Source organism: Ostrinia nubilalis, chromosome 2 (genome assembly GCF_963855985.1).
Source record: "Ostrinia nubilalis chromosome 2, ilOstNubi1.1, whole genome shotgun sequence".
NCBI lineage: Eukaryota > Metazoa > Arthropoda > Insecta > Lepidoptera > Crambidae > Ostrinia > Ostrinia nubilalis.
Window position 1 is genome coordinate 12,352,914 of NC_087089.1, and position 18,575 is coordinate 12,371,488.

The window sequence follows — 18,575 nt, forward strand, 5'->3', positions numbered from 1 at the left end:
TATTTTTGTTTGCGCTTACGCTGCGACAGGTTATACAGAATATTGACGAGTATAACTTGCCACTATGCTTGGCGTTCGTAGACTATGAGAAGGTCTTCGATTCGTTCGGGTCTTGGACAGTGCTTACAGTCTCTTCAGCGGTGCCGTATTGACTATCGGTATATCGAGGTGCTGAAGTGCTTGTACAAAAACGCCACCATGTCGGTCCGAGTACAGGAGCAGAGCACGAGGACGATTCCTCTGCAGTGAGGCGTTAGGCAGGGAGATGTTATATATCTCCTAAACTGTTCACCACTGCATTGGAAGACGCTTTCAAACTCCTTGAATGGAAAGGATTCGGCATAAACATTAATGGCGAGTACATCACTCACCTTCGGTTTGCCCACGATACTGATTGTGGTCATGGCAGAATCGTTGTAAGATCTTGGCACAATGCTCAAAGACCTTAATCGAGTTTCCTAACAGGTAGGCCTGAGGATGAATATGGACAAAACAAAGCTTATGTCCAAGTCCAATGTCCATGTTGCGCTCTACCCAGTTTCGGTTGGGAGCTCAATCCTTGAGATTGTTGACGATCCAGCTAGGTAGGTCCAATTTCGAAAAGGGAGTCAATCGTCGAATCCAACTCGGCTAGGCAGCGTTCGGGAAACTACGCAACATCTTTTCATCCAAAATACCTCAGTGCCTGAGGACGAAAGTCTACAACTAATGTGTGTAACCAGTGATGACTTATGACTCGGAAACGTGGCCTCTCACTATAGGCCTTATACAGAAGCTCAAAGTTGCACAGCGTGCTATGGAGAGGGCTATGCTCGGTGTTTCTTTACGAGATCGAATCAAAAATGAGGAGATCCGTAAATGAACTAAAGTCGCTACTTTAGTTCATTTACGGATCTCTTCATTTCTATGTCAGCGGATTCAGCGGACATAGCCCGACGCGGACGCAGAACTGACGGCCGATGGGGCAGGAAGGTCCTGGAATGGAGGCCGCGTACCGGAAAACGCAGCGTGGAACGTCCACCCACAAGGTGGACCGACGACATCATAAAGGTAGCAGGGAAGCGCTGGACGCAGGCCGCTACCAATCGATCAACATGGAAAGCATTGGGGGAGGTTTATGTTCAGCAGTGGACGTCCTATCCTATGGTTTAAAATTAAATGATGATGATGATGATATTTGTGTGAGAGTTGGCAACACTCCTTCTCCTTTATTTGCTTTGCATCTGACAGTCAATATATAAATAGTCAAATATATCGATAAGTTGGATGAAAAAGACTGATTGTGGTACCTCAATTGAAAACTAAATATTTCACTTTTTTTTATTTTTGGGAGTAGAATTTAGTAAAAATAAAATAAAAATATTGTAAATCATGTTTGTTGATTATTCCTAGTCTATTCAAAGAAGTGTTATTTCAATAAAAAAAACACAATCAAAATATTGTTTTTTTGGAACCGAAAGAACCGAAAAAACCGGGGCTCCCGGTTCTTATGACCACCAGACCCGAAAAACCCGGTTCCTCAAACCAGAACCGATTCTGCATTCCCTAGGTGCTACAGCTTTGGTGCCATAGTAACAAATGCTAAGGCGGACGTATTCTGTCAGAATACAGCACTTTTTATTTAATTGGCCGACACTTTTGATTTGGAACAAAAAATGTATGAATAGTCGATGACTTTTAGATCTCAAATACTCGACGCACAGTGGAGCTACGGCTTTGGTGCCATAATAACAAATGCTAAGGCAGACGTATTCTGTCAGAATACAGCACTTTTTTTTGTTGGCCGGCACTTTTGATTTTGGACCAAAAATATATGAAACGTGGATGATGTCCTTTCTATTATGCATTCTTTGTAGCGCTATAGACCCAAAGAATCAGCTGAAGAACTGAAAATATATTTTTGAAAATAAATTGATGTAAAGCACAAAAGAATATTTGTGTTTGCCCTAGTTAAATGCTCTGTCACAATAACTCTTCAAATGCTCTGGCCCATAAAAGGCAAACTAGTTCCCGTATTTGACATCGCACGCAATATTCCCTATTGTTTTGTCTCCATTGATTCCTTTCATGGAACTAATTGCGAAGTAATAAGTCACCGACCAACCTGGATTTATAGAAGTTTGCGTCGTAACTATTACGTTTACTAATTGACGATTATAATGTCTTTTAGAGAAGAACAACGAAATCGCTTACGCTATTCTTGTGACGCATTGAACATAAGTACCATTATTCATTAAAGTTTAAAACTCAACTCATTAGCATTTTGTTTGAGATTTCGTGAGCATTAGCTGCAAAACTAAACAAACACCTTTGATGTAAGTTATAATAACGAAAACTTTCTAAAAAGGTATAATCTTGCAAAGTAAGAAGTTTGCTTTACTAAAAGGTTTTGATGCAGCAACATTTCAATTAACGATTCCTACAACCTTGCCCTTTCAATACGCACAGAAGCAACTTAATCAGAATAATTGACAAGTTTTGTCACATATCGGCGTTAACAAAGACCTCAAGGATGGGAAATGTTTGCGCCTAAAAATATCACGCCGATCAAAGTCATTCATTATTTAATCAGTGGACGAGTTGCTAAATCATTTGATTCACAGAGCACCAAAACAAACTGTCAAACGCAGCAATGACCCTCGGAGATGACCACGAAGATCTAAACCTGTTTGCTGATTTGTCAACGATCAGTTTAGTAAGATCGGATCTGATGAAAGAAATTAAAGTCTCTGTTAGGCAGCCAAGTGTTTGGTGAGCAAATATTAGACAGATGTTGCGGGGCTCAAGCGTGAGAAGCCCAGTTAGAGGTCGGAGGCAAACAGTGAGGTAAGAGAGAAACCAGCGTGTAGCACACGTGCTCATACGGCACAATTTGCACCTCCACTCTTCTACCGTTTATTGCACGCTTGTAACAACTCCAATGTGCATTTTATTGAGAGATGTCTCATAACAATATGGTTAAGTAACCTCTTGTTAAACAATTCTTCGCGCATCACGCCTTTTCTTTATTGATGATCTTGCACAAGTTCACTCAAAGCATTAACACTGATCATAAATAAAAGATGTAAACACATATTTTCATCGACTGCAATAAATATAATGTAAACTTGTGATAACCAATAGAAATAAGTGACAGTTTAATGGCTTTAATATTATTTGCATCTGTTTATTCTAATCGTTGACGAAAAGTCGCTTAAGTTTCATATTAACGATCGCTTTGTAATAAGACAGATTTATAACTGCTCATAATAATTTATTAATGATATTTATATTTAAAACTCCGCTCGAAATTAATGAAAATGTAGAGAATAAAACCAAGTTACTTAGACGACAGTAGCAACAACAAATAAGTAGGTAATAATAGCAATATTATAACAACTAAGTAAACTTATTTCAAATAAAGGATCTTTAAATAAACAAGCTAAGGAACGCCTACAGACATATTGACAATCTTAGAAAATCATAATCTGGAACCATGTCTGGAACATTGTATTTACATTGACTGTAATGTTTTTAGATGTTTTTACGATATTTGCTCATTGTACTCGTAATATTTGGGATGAATGAATCAACCTCGACAGCGAAAAAGCCTAGATACATCTTACAATTAGTCATCATTACCATTATGAGTGAAAAATTTAGATATTGTATCATAAACGATTAGTCATCATCAGCATTTTGAGTGATTTTGAAAGGTTTTTATTTTCTTGTAGGGTAGTCTCTTGTAGGCGGCGGCGGAGGGCGGCCCTTCACGCCTTTCAGCTCGGCCTCCCTTTGCTTCCTTTTCGCTACGATTCGGTCGTGGGTCCTCTTCATTTCCAGGATCTCTTTCATTTCCTCTTTGTCCTCGTCCTGCACAAAAAATATTTATTTGGTTGTAGCAACCAGGCGGCGATTAGAGTGTCAAGGCACTTAGCTAGCATAGTGAGATTTGCATTTAGGTAAGAGCAAGACAAATAACACCAAGTGTGAATAGACTTATCCTAAATACTTACTTAGGTGGCACAAACACTTCACCGTCTAAATCTATGAGATAATTTAGTTTAGCCTAGGCGCAGACCACCGAATTTTAGTTGGCCGATAGTTGGGCCCGATTTTAATTTGTATGAAGAATTGGCCGATACAATTCGGTCGTAGTGTGCGCACTTTCATACATGTCCATACTGATTAACAGCCCGACTCAACTATCGGCCAACTAAAAGTCGTTAGTCTGCGCCTAGGCTTATAGTCCTTGTCTCCCGATTTGCTACGGAGGGATATCGAATACTTCGAACTCCTGTAGGTATTCTTCTGTTTTAATTCCTTTTTGCTTTTAAGACTATCACTCCATCGAGTCTACTCATCCCTAGTTCATTGACCTCGCACACTGTCTCTGTTCTATCACTAAGAGCGAGATATAATATGACTCATCCTGTAACCTAGGGATAGGTTTTAACCTAGGGGTACCTTTTGGTTGATCCTCAGTACCAAAGCCCTCTTGCCATTGGCCATGGGCTGGCTATACACCAGTTGCTGCTGGTGCCTCTGAGCCGGAGGAACTCCTGTTCCACCACCAGTACAATCCTCGCCCATTGTCTCTGTCACTCGTTCCTCGTAAGAGAGAGATGTAGGATTCATCCGTAACCTACACGTACCTTTTGGTTGATCCTCAGTACCAAAGCTCTCTTGCCATTGGCCATGGGCTGGCTATACACCAGTTGTTGCTTGTGCCTCTGTGCTGGAGGAACTCCTCGCTCTACCACCAGTACAATCCTCGCCCATTGTCTCTGTCACTCGTTCCTCGTAAGAGAGATGTAGGATTCATCCCGTAACCTATTATACGTACCTTTTGGTTGATCCTGAGTACCAAAGCCCTCTTCCCATTGGCCATGGGCTGGCTATACACCAGTTGCTGCTTGTGCCTCTGAGCCGGGGGAACCCCTCGCTCTACCACCAGTACAATCCTCGCCCATTGCCTCTGCCATTCGTTCCTAGTCTCCGCTATCTTCTGGTACGTGTTACCCATCATGGCAATCAACATGTTCACTAGCAGAATAGCCACTATTATCATGTAGATCACGAACAACAGCTGTAAGGAAATGAAATGGGTTAAAAAATGGTGGGGGGTGTCCAGTTTTGTCGTACGAGTAAATCTTGTAACGAACTCTGCGATTACTAAATACTAATCTGTGAACTTTGTGAGACCCTGATAAAGAATCTAAAGATATAACGAAGACCTCTCTTAATACAATCTGAAAGGGCCTAAAATACCCAAAATGTAACTACGTTTGTTGTTCTCCAAACACTTGGCTACATGTCTCTTGGACATTTATCTGAAATACCTAGTATCTGTAAGTATCTGAAAGTACGTATCTGAAAGTTTGCTTCTTTCTTATCAAGCGGCTTGTTGCTGGCTGTTCTTAAAAAAAAAAGAAAATCCTGGAATACATCTACTTCAACCAGGCCGGTATACTACACACCTTTGCTTCAATCTCATGGTCAGTCCTCTCGAAGGCGCCGTAGTAGTCGGAGAAGGATGTGAGCGACATGAGGAACATGGCCATGATGCTCTCCATGGGCGAGGGCATGGGGTTCGACACCGAGTCGTCCACGCCCTCAGGAGTGTTGGGGTTGTCGAATGACAGGAAGATTACGTAGTACGCTGAAAAAATATTAGACAAAGAAGTAATAAACACGTCTCAGAAGATATTATAAATCTTTCTTTTTTATGAGACAGGAGGCAACTGAGCAGACGGATCACATAGACACTCGCAGCCGCGGGAAAATAATTAATTTAAGTTACTAATTCAACTTTATTAAACAAAGCGGACTTTTTGTTAGTAAGAGCTTTGACAATCGGACGCAGTCCTTACCTTGAGAAAAGCCCATGACAAAAACCAAGTATATGCAGACAAATCGAAGCAAGTCTCCCATCACCATGCGGTAGATCATCACCACGAATGGACCGACTGTCTTGAAACCACTGCAAGAAGAAATAACACAAACTTCAAAGCGGGTGGTGGGTGAGATGATCTATGATAATAAAAAAGTAAAACTGAGAATAAGAAATTTTGATCTAGAAACTAAAGGTTAAGCTTAACTCAGTCAGATCCTGAGGTATGGGAGCGACACGGGAGGAGGGTGACATTAACATATTCTGACGTGACAGAGCGTACAAATCTGAAGAATATCTGCCCCCCTAGACAAAACGCACTTTTTGATCGAATCGAAAATCGAATCCGTCAAATTCCATACAAAAAAGGGGCTTTTCGACCACTTTTCGACTGGTTTGCGATTATAATGGCACTTTGTCTAGACCCACTGAAGTCTCGCTGAATTTGACGTTTCAAAAACACCCTCCTATGCCGCTCCCGCTGACTGAGTTAAGCGCTAGCGCTAGGTCTAGACCTAAACCATCTCACCGACAGAAGAATAAGAAATAAGGAGCAGTAGTGAGCATGATGATGACGGCCAGATGGTCCTCCGCCTCGTCGGCGCACCACAGCCGCAGCGTTGGTAGAGCGATCATCAACAGGCAGGAGAAGAGGAACATCACTCTGAAATGATAATGGATAAGTCATCCGAAGGAAGATGGAGCGTCTATGCTCGGAGTTTCTTCGGAGGAACGCTGATTCGCACCCCGTCACGTCTGGACTATTATTGTGGTGAAGCCATTTGTATCTAAGCTTGTAACACAAATATACAATTTAGCTTATCACAAGAGGTTAAAAACTGTATCTGGACTATGGACTCTGGATTACCTAATAGAACAGAATAATAATAAGAAGTACTACGTACTAATAGTAACATTACGTATATTTTTCAAAAAAAGTTTATTTTGAATTAACAGCAGTCGTCGTTTACCTTGAGGGTACCGTACTCAAGTTCTCAATGAACATCTTCAGCCCCAGAAACCTCGCTTCTCGCAGCGCAGCTCCGATATACGCTAAGGCTCCGAGCCAGAGCAGTAGCTCAGCTGATATTCGAACCTACAATATTTCATCATTATTTGTAATTTTTAGAAAAACTATCTAATGAATTGCATTCTTGAAACCCTTTAAAACTTTTGTCTATTGAACAAGCAAATACTTACGCGCAACATGCGACTTTCACTCAAAAATATGTTATTTCTACATTATAAAAAAGAAGTTTTATGAAGTGGAATTAAGGTGATTAAATTATGCACTTTTTTGTTTTACTTAGATATTAACTTAATAATTCTTGTTTACATTTGGATAATTTTAGCCTACCTAATTTTATATTCAAGAAAATGTGAAGTTGTACACGTTTCTTTGACAGTATCACATGTTAAATCTTACACGGAATTTAACTTATTTAGCTATAGCACCTTCAAAGGCAAATGTATTAATATCAAAGCGGATTTAATTGAGTTACCTTTGCTTGCCAAGGCTCAAAGTCCATTAACCTACACTCCTCCGTGAGGTCTTCCCACCACCCTTCCATATCCGTTTCCTTGGGAGCTTCGGTGGCTGAAATTACGCGAATATTGTTTCACTATCGGTAATTCGATCGATTATACTGAAAATAGTTCATCCCTCTGAATCCCATTTTTCTCAGGATTAGATTTTTTGTTATCGTGTGAAGCAAAAGTTATATTAACCACTCTGCGCGAGAGAATAACTTACATTAACCCTCTGAATGTTTACCTATAGACCCAATTTTTAAAAGAAGCATTATTTGGACGTTCCAAAAGTATAGGTTAGTATAATTTTATTATTCTACAGAATCTTTTCTTATTCTGATTCTTTACAAAAAAAAATAACTTGAAGTTAGTTACTAAACCATTTACGAGTATAATTTTATTATTCTACAAAATCTTTTCTTATTCTGATTCTTTACAAAAAAAATGGTTTAGTAACTAACTTCAAGTAGTTACTAAACCATTTACGAGTATAATTTTATTATTCTACAGAATCTTTTCTTATTCTGATTCTTTACAAAAAAAAAATGGTTTAGTAAGTAACGAAAGCAAGTGCAAATTAGGCCTCACGTTTGTCTTTCTCCTTGGTGTGGCTCTTGAACCTCCCGCACATAGGCCCGTCCGGCTTGGAGCCATTCATCAGCTCCACGGCCCCCGGGTCGAACTCCGAGGCATTCAAAGGCATCGTACAGTTTTCTGGAAACAATAAGGCCCGTGGTCCATAACTAAACTAAAATAACGTCTTAGTTTATTGTAGCTGTGCCCGCAACTTTGTATGCGTGAAAATTATTTTCCAAAACTCATTAGGCACATTCATGACATATTTAGTTATTCGTAATTAGTAAGTCGGTATAATAACATAGAAATACTTATGTTAAAAACGTCTAAAAGTAACTATGGACAAACATACATAACTATGTTTTTGTCCTAAATAAAACCTTGAAACTTGTATCATTTTTCTAGTCGTTTCACTAAAGCAAAGCACATAATCACACTGCATGAAATTTTATTAAGTATAGAAGACATTAGCAATGAAAATTTATCATATTTGCCAAGGCAGTCTATTCACTAAATCTTATTTATAACTTGTCCAAAATCCGCAAAGAGAAAGCGACCTTGTAGCAATATGTTTACAATAGAAGTCCACAAACACGCGTCGGATAAATCATATCCATCCAATGTCACAAAGGTGACGATTTTCGCTCAAGATTGTGTAACACAGTAACACAGTGCAATCTCATGGCATAAAGTATGCGCAAAAATGTCAAAAGGTCACTGAAAAGGTGTGAAATACACCCAATGTTCGACCTTTAGCTGTAAAAATCTATTCTTAAACGCTAAATCCCGTAATTATTTGGACGATTAATATTCAATCCCAAGTAGGGGTAAATTACACCCATCTGTTTTTGAAATAATAGAGCCCATATTACAAATTAACTACTAGATTTAGCCCGAGTTTTTATCAGTGTAGTTTTCCATAAAATTTTGGTTATCTAATTATAACCTGTAAGCTATTCTGATGCAGAATTGCAAGCAGATACTATCCTTTAAAACTTTCGCTTTTATAAAAATAAAAAGTAGGTATACAATTCTTAATAGGTTACTTACAACGACAGTCGCGGTAGGCACAACAATTCTAGAGCCGAAACTTACCAACATAAGTGACCAGTTCAGTTTCATTCAAAACAGGTCCTGCAGTAGAGTTCAAGGCGGTTGCATTGACTGGTCTCTCAGGCGTCCCGGGGCGGAGGGTGAAGCAGACTAGGGATATCAGGAAGTAGCAGGAGAACAGTATGAACTGACGGTAGAAGCGGAACTTGACGAATGTGTTCCATTTCGTTTTGAGGAGATCGATTAGCATGCCTTCGAGGAGCTCTAAATGCTCATCTTTTTCCTAAGAAATAAAATAAATGTATGAATTAACTTAATATGAAATCTTACTTTAAATTAATTTGCCTCTGAGAGGTAGGAAAGTCAATAGGTATAGGTACTCAGTAAGTAATATTATGTTTATTACATCCTTAATGTTTACTACATGTATTCCAGTCCTCTTATCTCCCGCAATAAGTAATTATTATTTTAATTCTGGAGAAACTGTAAATGTGCGTGGAACGAGTTTAAAATACAACAATGAGGAAACTATTTTATGGCTTATCCAACTTATTAGTATTATAGAACTGAAGCGATTGAACTATCTGCCACTTTAAGTAATTTAACTTACCCCAAAAACGACCAAATTGAGAGCAGAGTCCTTACTAATGAGCCCTGTCTCCGTATCTATAGTGTCCACTTGCCCCAAAGGATAGGCCGCACACGTGGTGGCCCCGATCTGCCAGTATATCTCCCTTTCGATGTTGAGGATGTGGAAGAATAGTTCGGTCCGGGCGAGCTTGGCAGCCAGGGTTAAGGGCGTGAGGTTCAGAGAGTTGCGAATGTTGAGGGAAGCACCCACTTCGTATGCCATGTCGAATGTGCTCTGATGAAAATAAAATCAATCATACGTCATGCATGTTATGGTACTTTAATTTAGTTTAAGACCTAAAAGTCTATCCATAGTTGTCGATTCCAATTCGTCACAAACGTCATGGGCCAGCGATGATAAGAAGCAGCGCAAGAGCTCACATGTTAGAAAAATAAAGACCAACGAAATCTACCTATCATCATTATTCTCCCTAAATTATCTGGCACTGTGCCACCTAGCAATCGAATCCAGGACCTCTGAGAGTCGTCATTTATTCTTAACTAACATTTTAGGGCGCGCGCATACTGTGATATGTCAACATAGCACAGAGAATACGAACGGGTAAACAGCACCAAGCAAATGAAGTCTTAATTACATGTTTGTGAACCGTACTGCTAGACAGGAGTCGGTAAACTATTGAGAACCATATTTACTACGTAACCGTTCTGTATAGCAGCCTTATTTGTTTGTCAAATGTGTAACTTACAATCTTGTCATAAATGACCAGCATGTGCAGCACTGTGTTTCCATTGGTGTCTTGGTTGTTGGGGTCGGCCCCTCTCGCTAAAATCAGGCGGTAGCACTCCTCTTGGCCCAGACACGCCGCGAAGCTGAGAGGATACTCGCCCCAGTAGACATATCTGTAGTTCATAAGAAATCACTCATACTAAAAACTCATATTTAATACTTTTGATAATTCATGACTCTATCTAATGACCGAACTTTGATATAAACCTTCTCCGCGTTGAGAAAATTTGTTCATTACTTCATCATCATCATCATCATTTCAGCCATTGGACGTCCACTGCTGAACATAGGCCTCTCCCAATGCTTTCCACGTTGATCGATTGGTAGCGGCCTGCGTCCAGCGCTTCCCTGCTACCTTTACGAGTTCATTACTTACTTACTACGAAACTTTGCTACGAAATTAGTGAACAGATTTCTGCCAGGTGCTACGTGTACATCTAGCTATGTCATCATGATAATCAAAATACTAATTTAACCACTTTAATTAAAACAACCTACTAAAATAAATTACCACAAATGTATCAGTTTTATAAATCTGTGGTCAGTAGCTACTTAGTAGTAACAAATTGCTGCACTAATTGCCGCGTTTAACGCAGAATTAGCGGCTCTTTGGAACGTGCAAACGATCATAAGAACACTTGATTTATCGACGCTCTGTTAATGCGCTTAAAGCCATATCCATCATTCATAAAAGAGAGCTTATTATCGTTTAATTGTAGAGATCATTGGAATAAATATTTCTACTTATTATAAAGAGTTAAGGTTTGTAGAGAGTTATTTTATAGGAATGAAGTAGGTAATTAGTGGAATTACTGAATTGATTTTGAAAATTCTTCCAACATTAGAAACCTAAATTGTTTCTTATTAGTGACATAAATATTTACTTTACAAACAGTTAGGCTTAAATAAAACACACACAAGAATTTCGGGCCTCAGTTACTTAGTGAGCATCTTCCTTCACATAACTGAAATTATATCAAGAGACCAACTATACCTACCCGACATAGTTAGTGTCCCGGGTAACATTGACCCACTCGTGGTCTAGCGAGTCGGACCTTGAAGCCTTCTGGTCTTCGGGGCACATGAAGTTCCCGCAGCAGCGCTCGTGGTAGTCCGCGCCCGCGTCTAATCGGTACCTACCCGACGTAGTTAGTGTCCCGGGTCACATTGACCCACTCATGGTCCAGCGAGTCGGACCTTGAAGCCTTCTGGTCTTCAGGACACATGAAGTTCCCGCAGCACCTCTCGTGGTAGTCCGCGCCCGCGTCTAATCGGTACCTACCCGACGTAGTTAGTGTCCCGGGTCACATTGACCCACTCGTGGTCTAGCGAGTCGGATCGCGAGGCCTTCTGGTCTTCAGGGCACATGAAGTTCCCGCAGCAGCGCTCGTGGTAGTCCGCGCCTGCGTCTAGTAGGAACTTCACCATCGTGGGGTCCTCGTTGACTATCGTCATGTGCAGCACACTCTCCCCTTTGGAAACAAAAGAGTTGTATCTGTATAAAACGAACTTACGATTTTCAAAATTGTAGGTATTTGGCGCAAATTGAAAACTCACATCTCAATGGAAAAGTGAGAGATATAAGTTAACTTTTACCTCATAAATGCATGCTAGCTACAGCTTCAGTGTAAACTCTAGCTTATACCTACATAATATGAATACTATGATCATTAATCATAATTGTATAATATCGCTTATTTCAAATAGTAATGCGTTTTATACACTGTTATTTTTATTTTGCTTATTAATTAATACATTTTGACCTCAAAACAACTTACTAGGCTGAGTAATTTCCTATCTGACCCTGAATTTGCCTTAGTTAAACATATTGACGTTGAAAATATTCATAAATCACTGGGCGATAAATTTTTCAGCAATCCAGTTATCGGACGCTCTATCAAATTAACTACGCTGCTCTACCACGCCACGGCCGATTGTGCAGATAAGCATGGGAAAGTATTTATCAGAATTAACACCGTTTTACCCCTTGGCGTGAAAAAGTGGGATACCTAAAAAATATTTATGGGCTATAAAGAGAGGTATCAAAGATAGGCTAATATCCAAAATGTTGATATTGAAACTAGCAATCATAATATTGTATGAAATCAAAATGTAGAGTCACTTAAAACGTACAAATATCCCACATCAAAATAATAAGATAATTTGAAGGCAAACAAATGAATAAGTAATTCACTTACCTACATACAATCATCAATATCCGTGGAGTTAATGGCATAGACTGTTCTGGGGTACTTAGCTAATAAATAAAAGTGACTCTCGGTATCCCGGAATCTCCAAAAGTAGGTATATTAACTCTCCTTACCATAATATTCGTCGCTCATGTAGATGTCGTTGATGAGCTTAGGGTAGAAGCGCAGGAGCCTCTTGGCGAGGTCTGCCAAGAGGGAAGTTGCATTCAGCAGGCAAAGGTGTAGGATTGTTTCGCCGACCGCTCCACGCTCCTTGAAACAAATAAAACAAGAGTTATATGATTCCAATTAAGATATTATAAAGATCTAACCAACTACGTACATAGATGCCCGAATTTAGCTACGGGAATGGCTACGGGCCTAGCAATTGATTGAACATGCTTATTTTAGAACATAATTACCTTGAGGTCCCAACACAGTTCCCTGTAACCAGAAGGGTTGGCGTCGTATTCTTCTTGGCTTACTGCCGGCCAGTCTTTCTCTACGTCAAATTCTTCATCAGGATTTTCCATTCCTCGCAACGGTGGGAGCTATATATAAAATGTTGCAGGTTAATTACACAATAATTACAGCAACTACAGTGTGCTAAAATAAATGTACCTAAATACAAGTTTTATTTGAAAAAAGTATCATCCTCTATATCCTCTTGATCGTAGTCTATCGATCGCAATCTACAATAAAGAGGATACCAGGAAAATCGGGAGTAGACCACTTACCAGCTTGTGCCTGGGTCGTTCTTTGTTTCGCAGAAGCACCAGATGTGATATAGGTATATACCGGCCCTTGCCCTTATTGTAGAGAAACGGCTCCACCTTTGTCTTGATTGCGTGGTCTATCTCTGCGTACTGCTTGTTTTGGACAGCCCGTTTCATCATGTCTACTAGGAGTCCACCACCTAAAAAAGATTTTACTGGTCTCCTTGCGATGTCTTCTCTGATAATTATCAGGGAAAGTATGATAAATAAATATGGGCCTGACTACAAACCAGACATCATAACCTTCAATTAAAGGGTACCAAAAAATAAGTCTTACTGAGGACGTGTCCGCAATACCTTAGCTTTCTGTAGCCCTTCAAGTACCTACCTGTGAATCGAGACAATAGGAATCAATTTTTACCGCTGTGTCATGCGACCGTTTATAGCTTTCCATAGGATAATATCGTTTCCTAAATCAACTTCATCAGGAATTGAACTTCAAACCCATGGCGTTCAATCTTCGATGGAAAAGCCTCTGTTTATCATAGGCCACGCAAGCGCAACACAAGACAACATAAGAGGGCTCCTTACTTTCTCCTTTATTGTTTAGCGACATGAAGAAATATTAGGTAATAATGTGGTACCTACTATGGTCAAAGCAGAATAAACAATAGCCAATAATAAATTTTCACGTTGACTTTTGAAAAATCGTGCCTATTCCTGACAATACATTTATTAACTTGTATTCTATTATGATAGCGCATTGTGCATCAACAATATGGGAGGTAGGGCTCCAATTCGACACCCTAAGTACTTACTTTTATGTTGTAACCTTTTAAATGTCATCCGTGATCTGCGATGGAAGTGTGACCGGTATAATCGAATTAAATGTTTAACTATGTAGCTCATCAACTTTGCGAAACGTTTAGGCCTTACCGAAAGTTCACATTTAGAAATTCAAAACTTGTTTCTGTCCATTGCATATTAATGTGAATTATAGAGATATCAATAACAATCACATTTACCTTTCAAGTCGATTAGTTTGTACAGCTTCTGCGTCGATGTTCCTGCCTGTTTCTTCACGCCACTTGTAACATTACTCTCTGTATTACCCATTTTGTCACTTTTACGTAACTTTTGTTTGTTCTATCAGAATTTCCTAGTCCAATTATCTTAAGTTACTCTTATATTTTGGCGAAATGGTGTAAGGTGATAGCATGTTTTTTACGCTGGATGTTAGATGGAAAAGTTTATATCTCCGAGTCGGAGGGAATATCGATAAAGCCGCCTCGTTGTCATAACGATGGATACGCCGGGGATTCAAGGGTAAACACGTGACTTTTATTCCAGTTTATTTTTGGATTACATTATTATCCTCATTTCTTAAGTGTATACTGTATATGAATAAATAACGATAAAGATGGAGATTAGAATGCATAAATTATGCTGCTCCAACTGGTTTTACTTTCTGCAAATGTTTATTTTGTGTGGTATACAATATAGATAGTTTATCATAATAACTATAAATAATTCACAGCTGTTATAGAAAAAAGTGAAAGCTAACTCTTGGTTTGATTCTCATTTCTTATCTAAACTTATTTTCTTAAAGCTTTTAAAGTAAATACCAAAAGCAGATAAAATTCGTCTAACTTTTTACATCCTTCTAGGAGATCTAAAAACGAGGTAAAGTACTTCTACAATACTTAAAATCGACGCACCGGTGAACAGGCTGACCATACCTCCTATGGACACTGAAAAAAACAAATAGAGTGACCATGAAACTGTTTATTCTAGAAGCAAATATGGAAACATTATGAAGAGTAACTTTCGAATGTTCTGTGATATCTGTTAACATATGTATAAGAACGCCTTTCGTAGTATTCAAATATTTTTTTAAACCTTCCGGTTCACACCTAAACCAGTTGGCCGGTACTGAATGATTTCTTCTTATTCAATAGAGTTTTGTAACAGTAGCCCTCTGGTAGGTAGCTCCATTTATATGCAACTAGCTTTCCGCCCGCGGCTTCGCCCGCGTGGAATTTTGTCTGTCACAGAAAAACAATATCGCGCGCGTATTTACTCACTGTTTAGACCTGGACTACGACAAACATTTTAAAACCAAAATCAGCTCAATCGGCCCAGTCGTTCTCGAGTTATAATCAGACTAACGAACATCAATTCATTTTTATTTATATAGATAGATAGATGATAGCTAGCGGCCGCCCGCGACTTCGTACGCGTGGATCCCGTTTTACCCCCTTCATCTATCTTCAGCGGTTAACTCCCATTCCCGTAGGAATTTTGCAATATCCTGTTGTAACTAAGCTTTAAGTTTACTAAGGTACCTGCATGCTACATTTCAAGCGTCTATCTTACGCAGTTTAGATTTTTTCATACATATGTTTTTTCCCGCTAACTCCCGTTCCCGTGGGAATTTTACGATACCCTGTTGTACCTAAGCTTTAAGTTTACTAAGGTACCTGCACATCAAATTTCAAGCATCTAACTTAAGCGGTTTAGATTTTTCATACAAAAGGATTTTTCCGCTAATTCCCGTTCCCGTGGGAATTTCGGGAATTCCTTTCTTAGTGCACCTCTACGGTACCTAAACTACGTCCCTTCCAAATTTCAAGTGCCTACGTTTAGCCGTTTAGGCTGTGCGTTGATCTGTCAGTCAGTCAGTCAGTTTCTCCTTTTATATATTTAGATGATTAATATTAAAGAAGCGATCTAAATGCATGTCCATTACAACTTAAGTACAGTAAGATGCAATGTTATTAATGTGGGACACTATAATTAATTTATAGGAGCCAGCCAGGAATAAATAGGATAAAATGAATTAAAAACTAAGATCTAGAAATCAGCAATAAAAAACACGCCGTTTCGCGACACCTGCCTATCATTTACACTGACCCCATAAAATACTACGAAATAGGACCCTAAGAATTAGTGTAACTTTGGTAGAGCAAGCGTACTCGTATAGTTTGAATACTTTATTCAGCACTATATTTGTTTTATTTACTAAATATCTTCTCACCAACAAAATCCAAATCGGTCCGGACCAGGTTCCTCGTATAACGCAGGGTAGGCAACGACGCCATGCGGATACTAACCAAAGCACCCTGGTATTCTTCATTCACCCAATTCCTGTAGAAAGTTATTTTAGTTGTTATTCTTATCTCATTAAGTCTTGTGATGAAGCAGAATCATCACTTGCGATCAAATCTAACGACTCTACCATCCTTTTTTTTTCATTGTAGACTGTGTTATGATAATTTATTAGTATGGTTTGTAACTATTCTTCAGCCAGATTAAGTACCTATATTCTCTATCAACCCTTTTGTCGGTTCAATCGAACCGAAGTATGTACCTACACTAACGACGTGTTTTATTTTAACCAGTACAAGTGATGTAGTGGCAAAAAAGTTACAAACGAAAAAAAGCTTTTTGTCAACGATATCATGATTTCGTAATATAGGAGTAATTTAAGAAAATTTTTCATGACAAAAGGGACAGGCAAAGCGATTTAGTATGAAGGCAACTGCAATGCGACATTTCCCAACATGAAAAAAACGGACCGTAAGAGCACCTAACTAGATATGAAATGCGGTTACTCTACAAGATTTTTATGACTACGTGAGACTTTGCTGTATCGAAGAGCCAAGGAGAAAGAAAATACTGAAAATGTTGAAACGTATTATTCATTTCAGTTTCATTTTTCTAAACAATGGAGTGAAATACTTACAAATTAACTTAAGTAAATAAAAATTAACTCACTTCGTCATTTGCTTTACATATTTACACATATTTTAGGATAAATGCAAGCTGTGGTAGGTAATTCCTTACCTAGAAATGTGTATGGTAGTAAGTTCACTCTCAACACATGAGGGTAGACAAGTCTTATCATGATTGTCATGTTTGTCAGCACCCAACTTTTGTTTTTGGACTGAAAAATATAATATTTTTAATCCACTACTTTGATACCACCAAGATTGGGGTTCGTATAGAATCTGGAATCCATCTTACCTTCAACGTCAACTACACAATTTAGTCCTGTATAGTTACAGTACATAGTTTCATCTGCAAACATGGTAATTATAAAAGTGATAAAAATAAATAGAAATAAAGCTTTCAAGTCGTTGAATAGAAAAACTTACAAGAAGTGTGACGGGCAGGATGAATGCATCCGCAATGTTCGTAAAAATGCTCTGTCTCTTGCGCTAAACGACAAGCGCCGTAAGAATATACCTAGAGGAGAAAAAATAATTTGAAGACAAAAGGATCTTGGAGAGCCTGATGAAATTCGATTACTTAAATGCAGCATTTAATATCACTTTCGTGTAGAAGGTTTTTAAGTAGGTACGTATAAGTCTTACCGGATAGGTATGGAACTTTCTTTCAGGTACTTCTTCAAGGTTCCTGCAATGTCTGACGTCGATACCCTCAGCCAGCAACATGGGGTCGTTCTCCATCTCTACCATGGAGAAAAGGAATTGTACTCGGTTCTCTGATCTAGCTTTTACGTCGAATTTGAACTTAAAATCCAGGTTGTTTGTTGAAAGCTCTTCTGGACTGTGCACAGAGATCTAGAAAAGGGAGTTAGAAGTTAAGTCAACAAGGGAGTAAAGGGAACAGCTCTGATACCAAAACTGATTAGTTTTTAAGAATTTCCTATATTTCAAGTACGCGCCATGATCACACATTATGTGATATTGCTGACCGTAAAACTTTAGTGCAAACAATTTAGGTGGTGAATGAACTTATGGTGAAGGACCACCTTCCTGGCTGCTATATTGATCGACTCTCGAATTGTTTAGAAGGGATTACTCACATAGGCATCATACAAAAGGCGATATGTTAAAAGTCCTGGTCCAGTCGACCTATTCACAGCATACAGCGGCTCGTCACGAGAGCTCCTGCAAGAATTGCAATACAGGTTCCTTTACACTGATAGTAACATACGTGTCTATCAGTCATGCGACTACTGCTAGGCGTTCAAACATTCCTACACTATGTTATCACATGATCTTTATCTAGTAAGCCTGAGTGTCATTTTACGAGTTTTTATCGCTCTATCTATATCATTACATCTGTCTACTCACTCGCTCTGTAAGGTGTTAAAAGAAAAGCAATATCCGTATTCCGAGTCGACCATACGAAACTTTTCGCAGCAAGGAAATTCTTCACCGTTGAAGCGACAGTCCGTAATCATATCAGCGCATTTCTGTCTAACCTAGATAGAATAGACAATCAGTTACAAT

General features: G+C 39.0%; 2 protein-coding genes across 2 annotated transcripts; both read right to left on the minus strand.

Moving 5' to 3' along the window:
• Nucleotides 1–3,284: 3,284 nt before the first annotated feature.
• Nucleotides 3,285–14,701, minus strand: LOC135084114 (transient receptor potential cation channel subfamily V member 5). The gene is made up of 16 exons (XM_063978862.1): nucleotides 14,340–14,701; nucleotides 13,336–13,514; nucleotides 13,021–13,149; nucleotides 12,733–12,871; nucleotides 11,692–11,881; nucleotides 10,369–10,522; nucleotides 9,642–9,896; nucleotides 9,074–9,314; nucleotides 7,991–8,116; nucleotides 7,375–7,469; nucleotides 6,844–6,968; nucleotides 6,402–6,536; nucleotides 5,853–5,962; nucleotides 5,460–5,641; nucleotides 4,826–5,068; nucleotides 3,285–3,852 (listed from the first exon to the last, which is right to left on the minus strand). Exons 1-16 carry the CDS (start codon nucleotides 14,428–14,430, stop codon nucleotides 3,700–3,702), a joined length of 2,547 nt encoding a protein of 848 aa, XP_063834932.1. The 5' UTR covers nucleotides 14,431–14,701; the 3' UTR covers nucleotides 3,285–3,699.
• On the minus strand, nucleotides 14,697–18,534 carry LOC135084095 (degenerin del-1-like). The gene is made up of 8 exons (XM_063978843.1): nucleotides 18,417–18,534; nucleotides 18,146–18,230; nucleotides 17,691–17,900; nucleotides 17,472–17,562; nucleotides 17,341–17,394; nucleotides 17,161–17,260; nucleotides 16,352–16,461; nucleotides 14,697–15,065 (listed from the first exon to the last, which is right to left on the minus strand). The coding sequence occupies exons 1-8, from the start codon at nucleotides 18,524–18,526 to the stop codon at nucleotides 14,968–14,970; spliced, it is 858 nt and encodes a 285-aa protein (XP_063834913.1). The 5' UTR covers nucleotides 18,527–18,534; the 3' UTR covers nucleotides 14,697–14,967.
• Nucleotides 18,535–18,575: the final 41 nt, after the last annotated feature.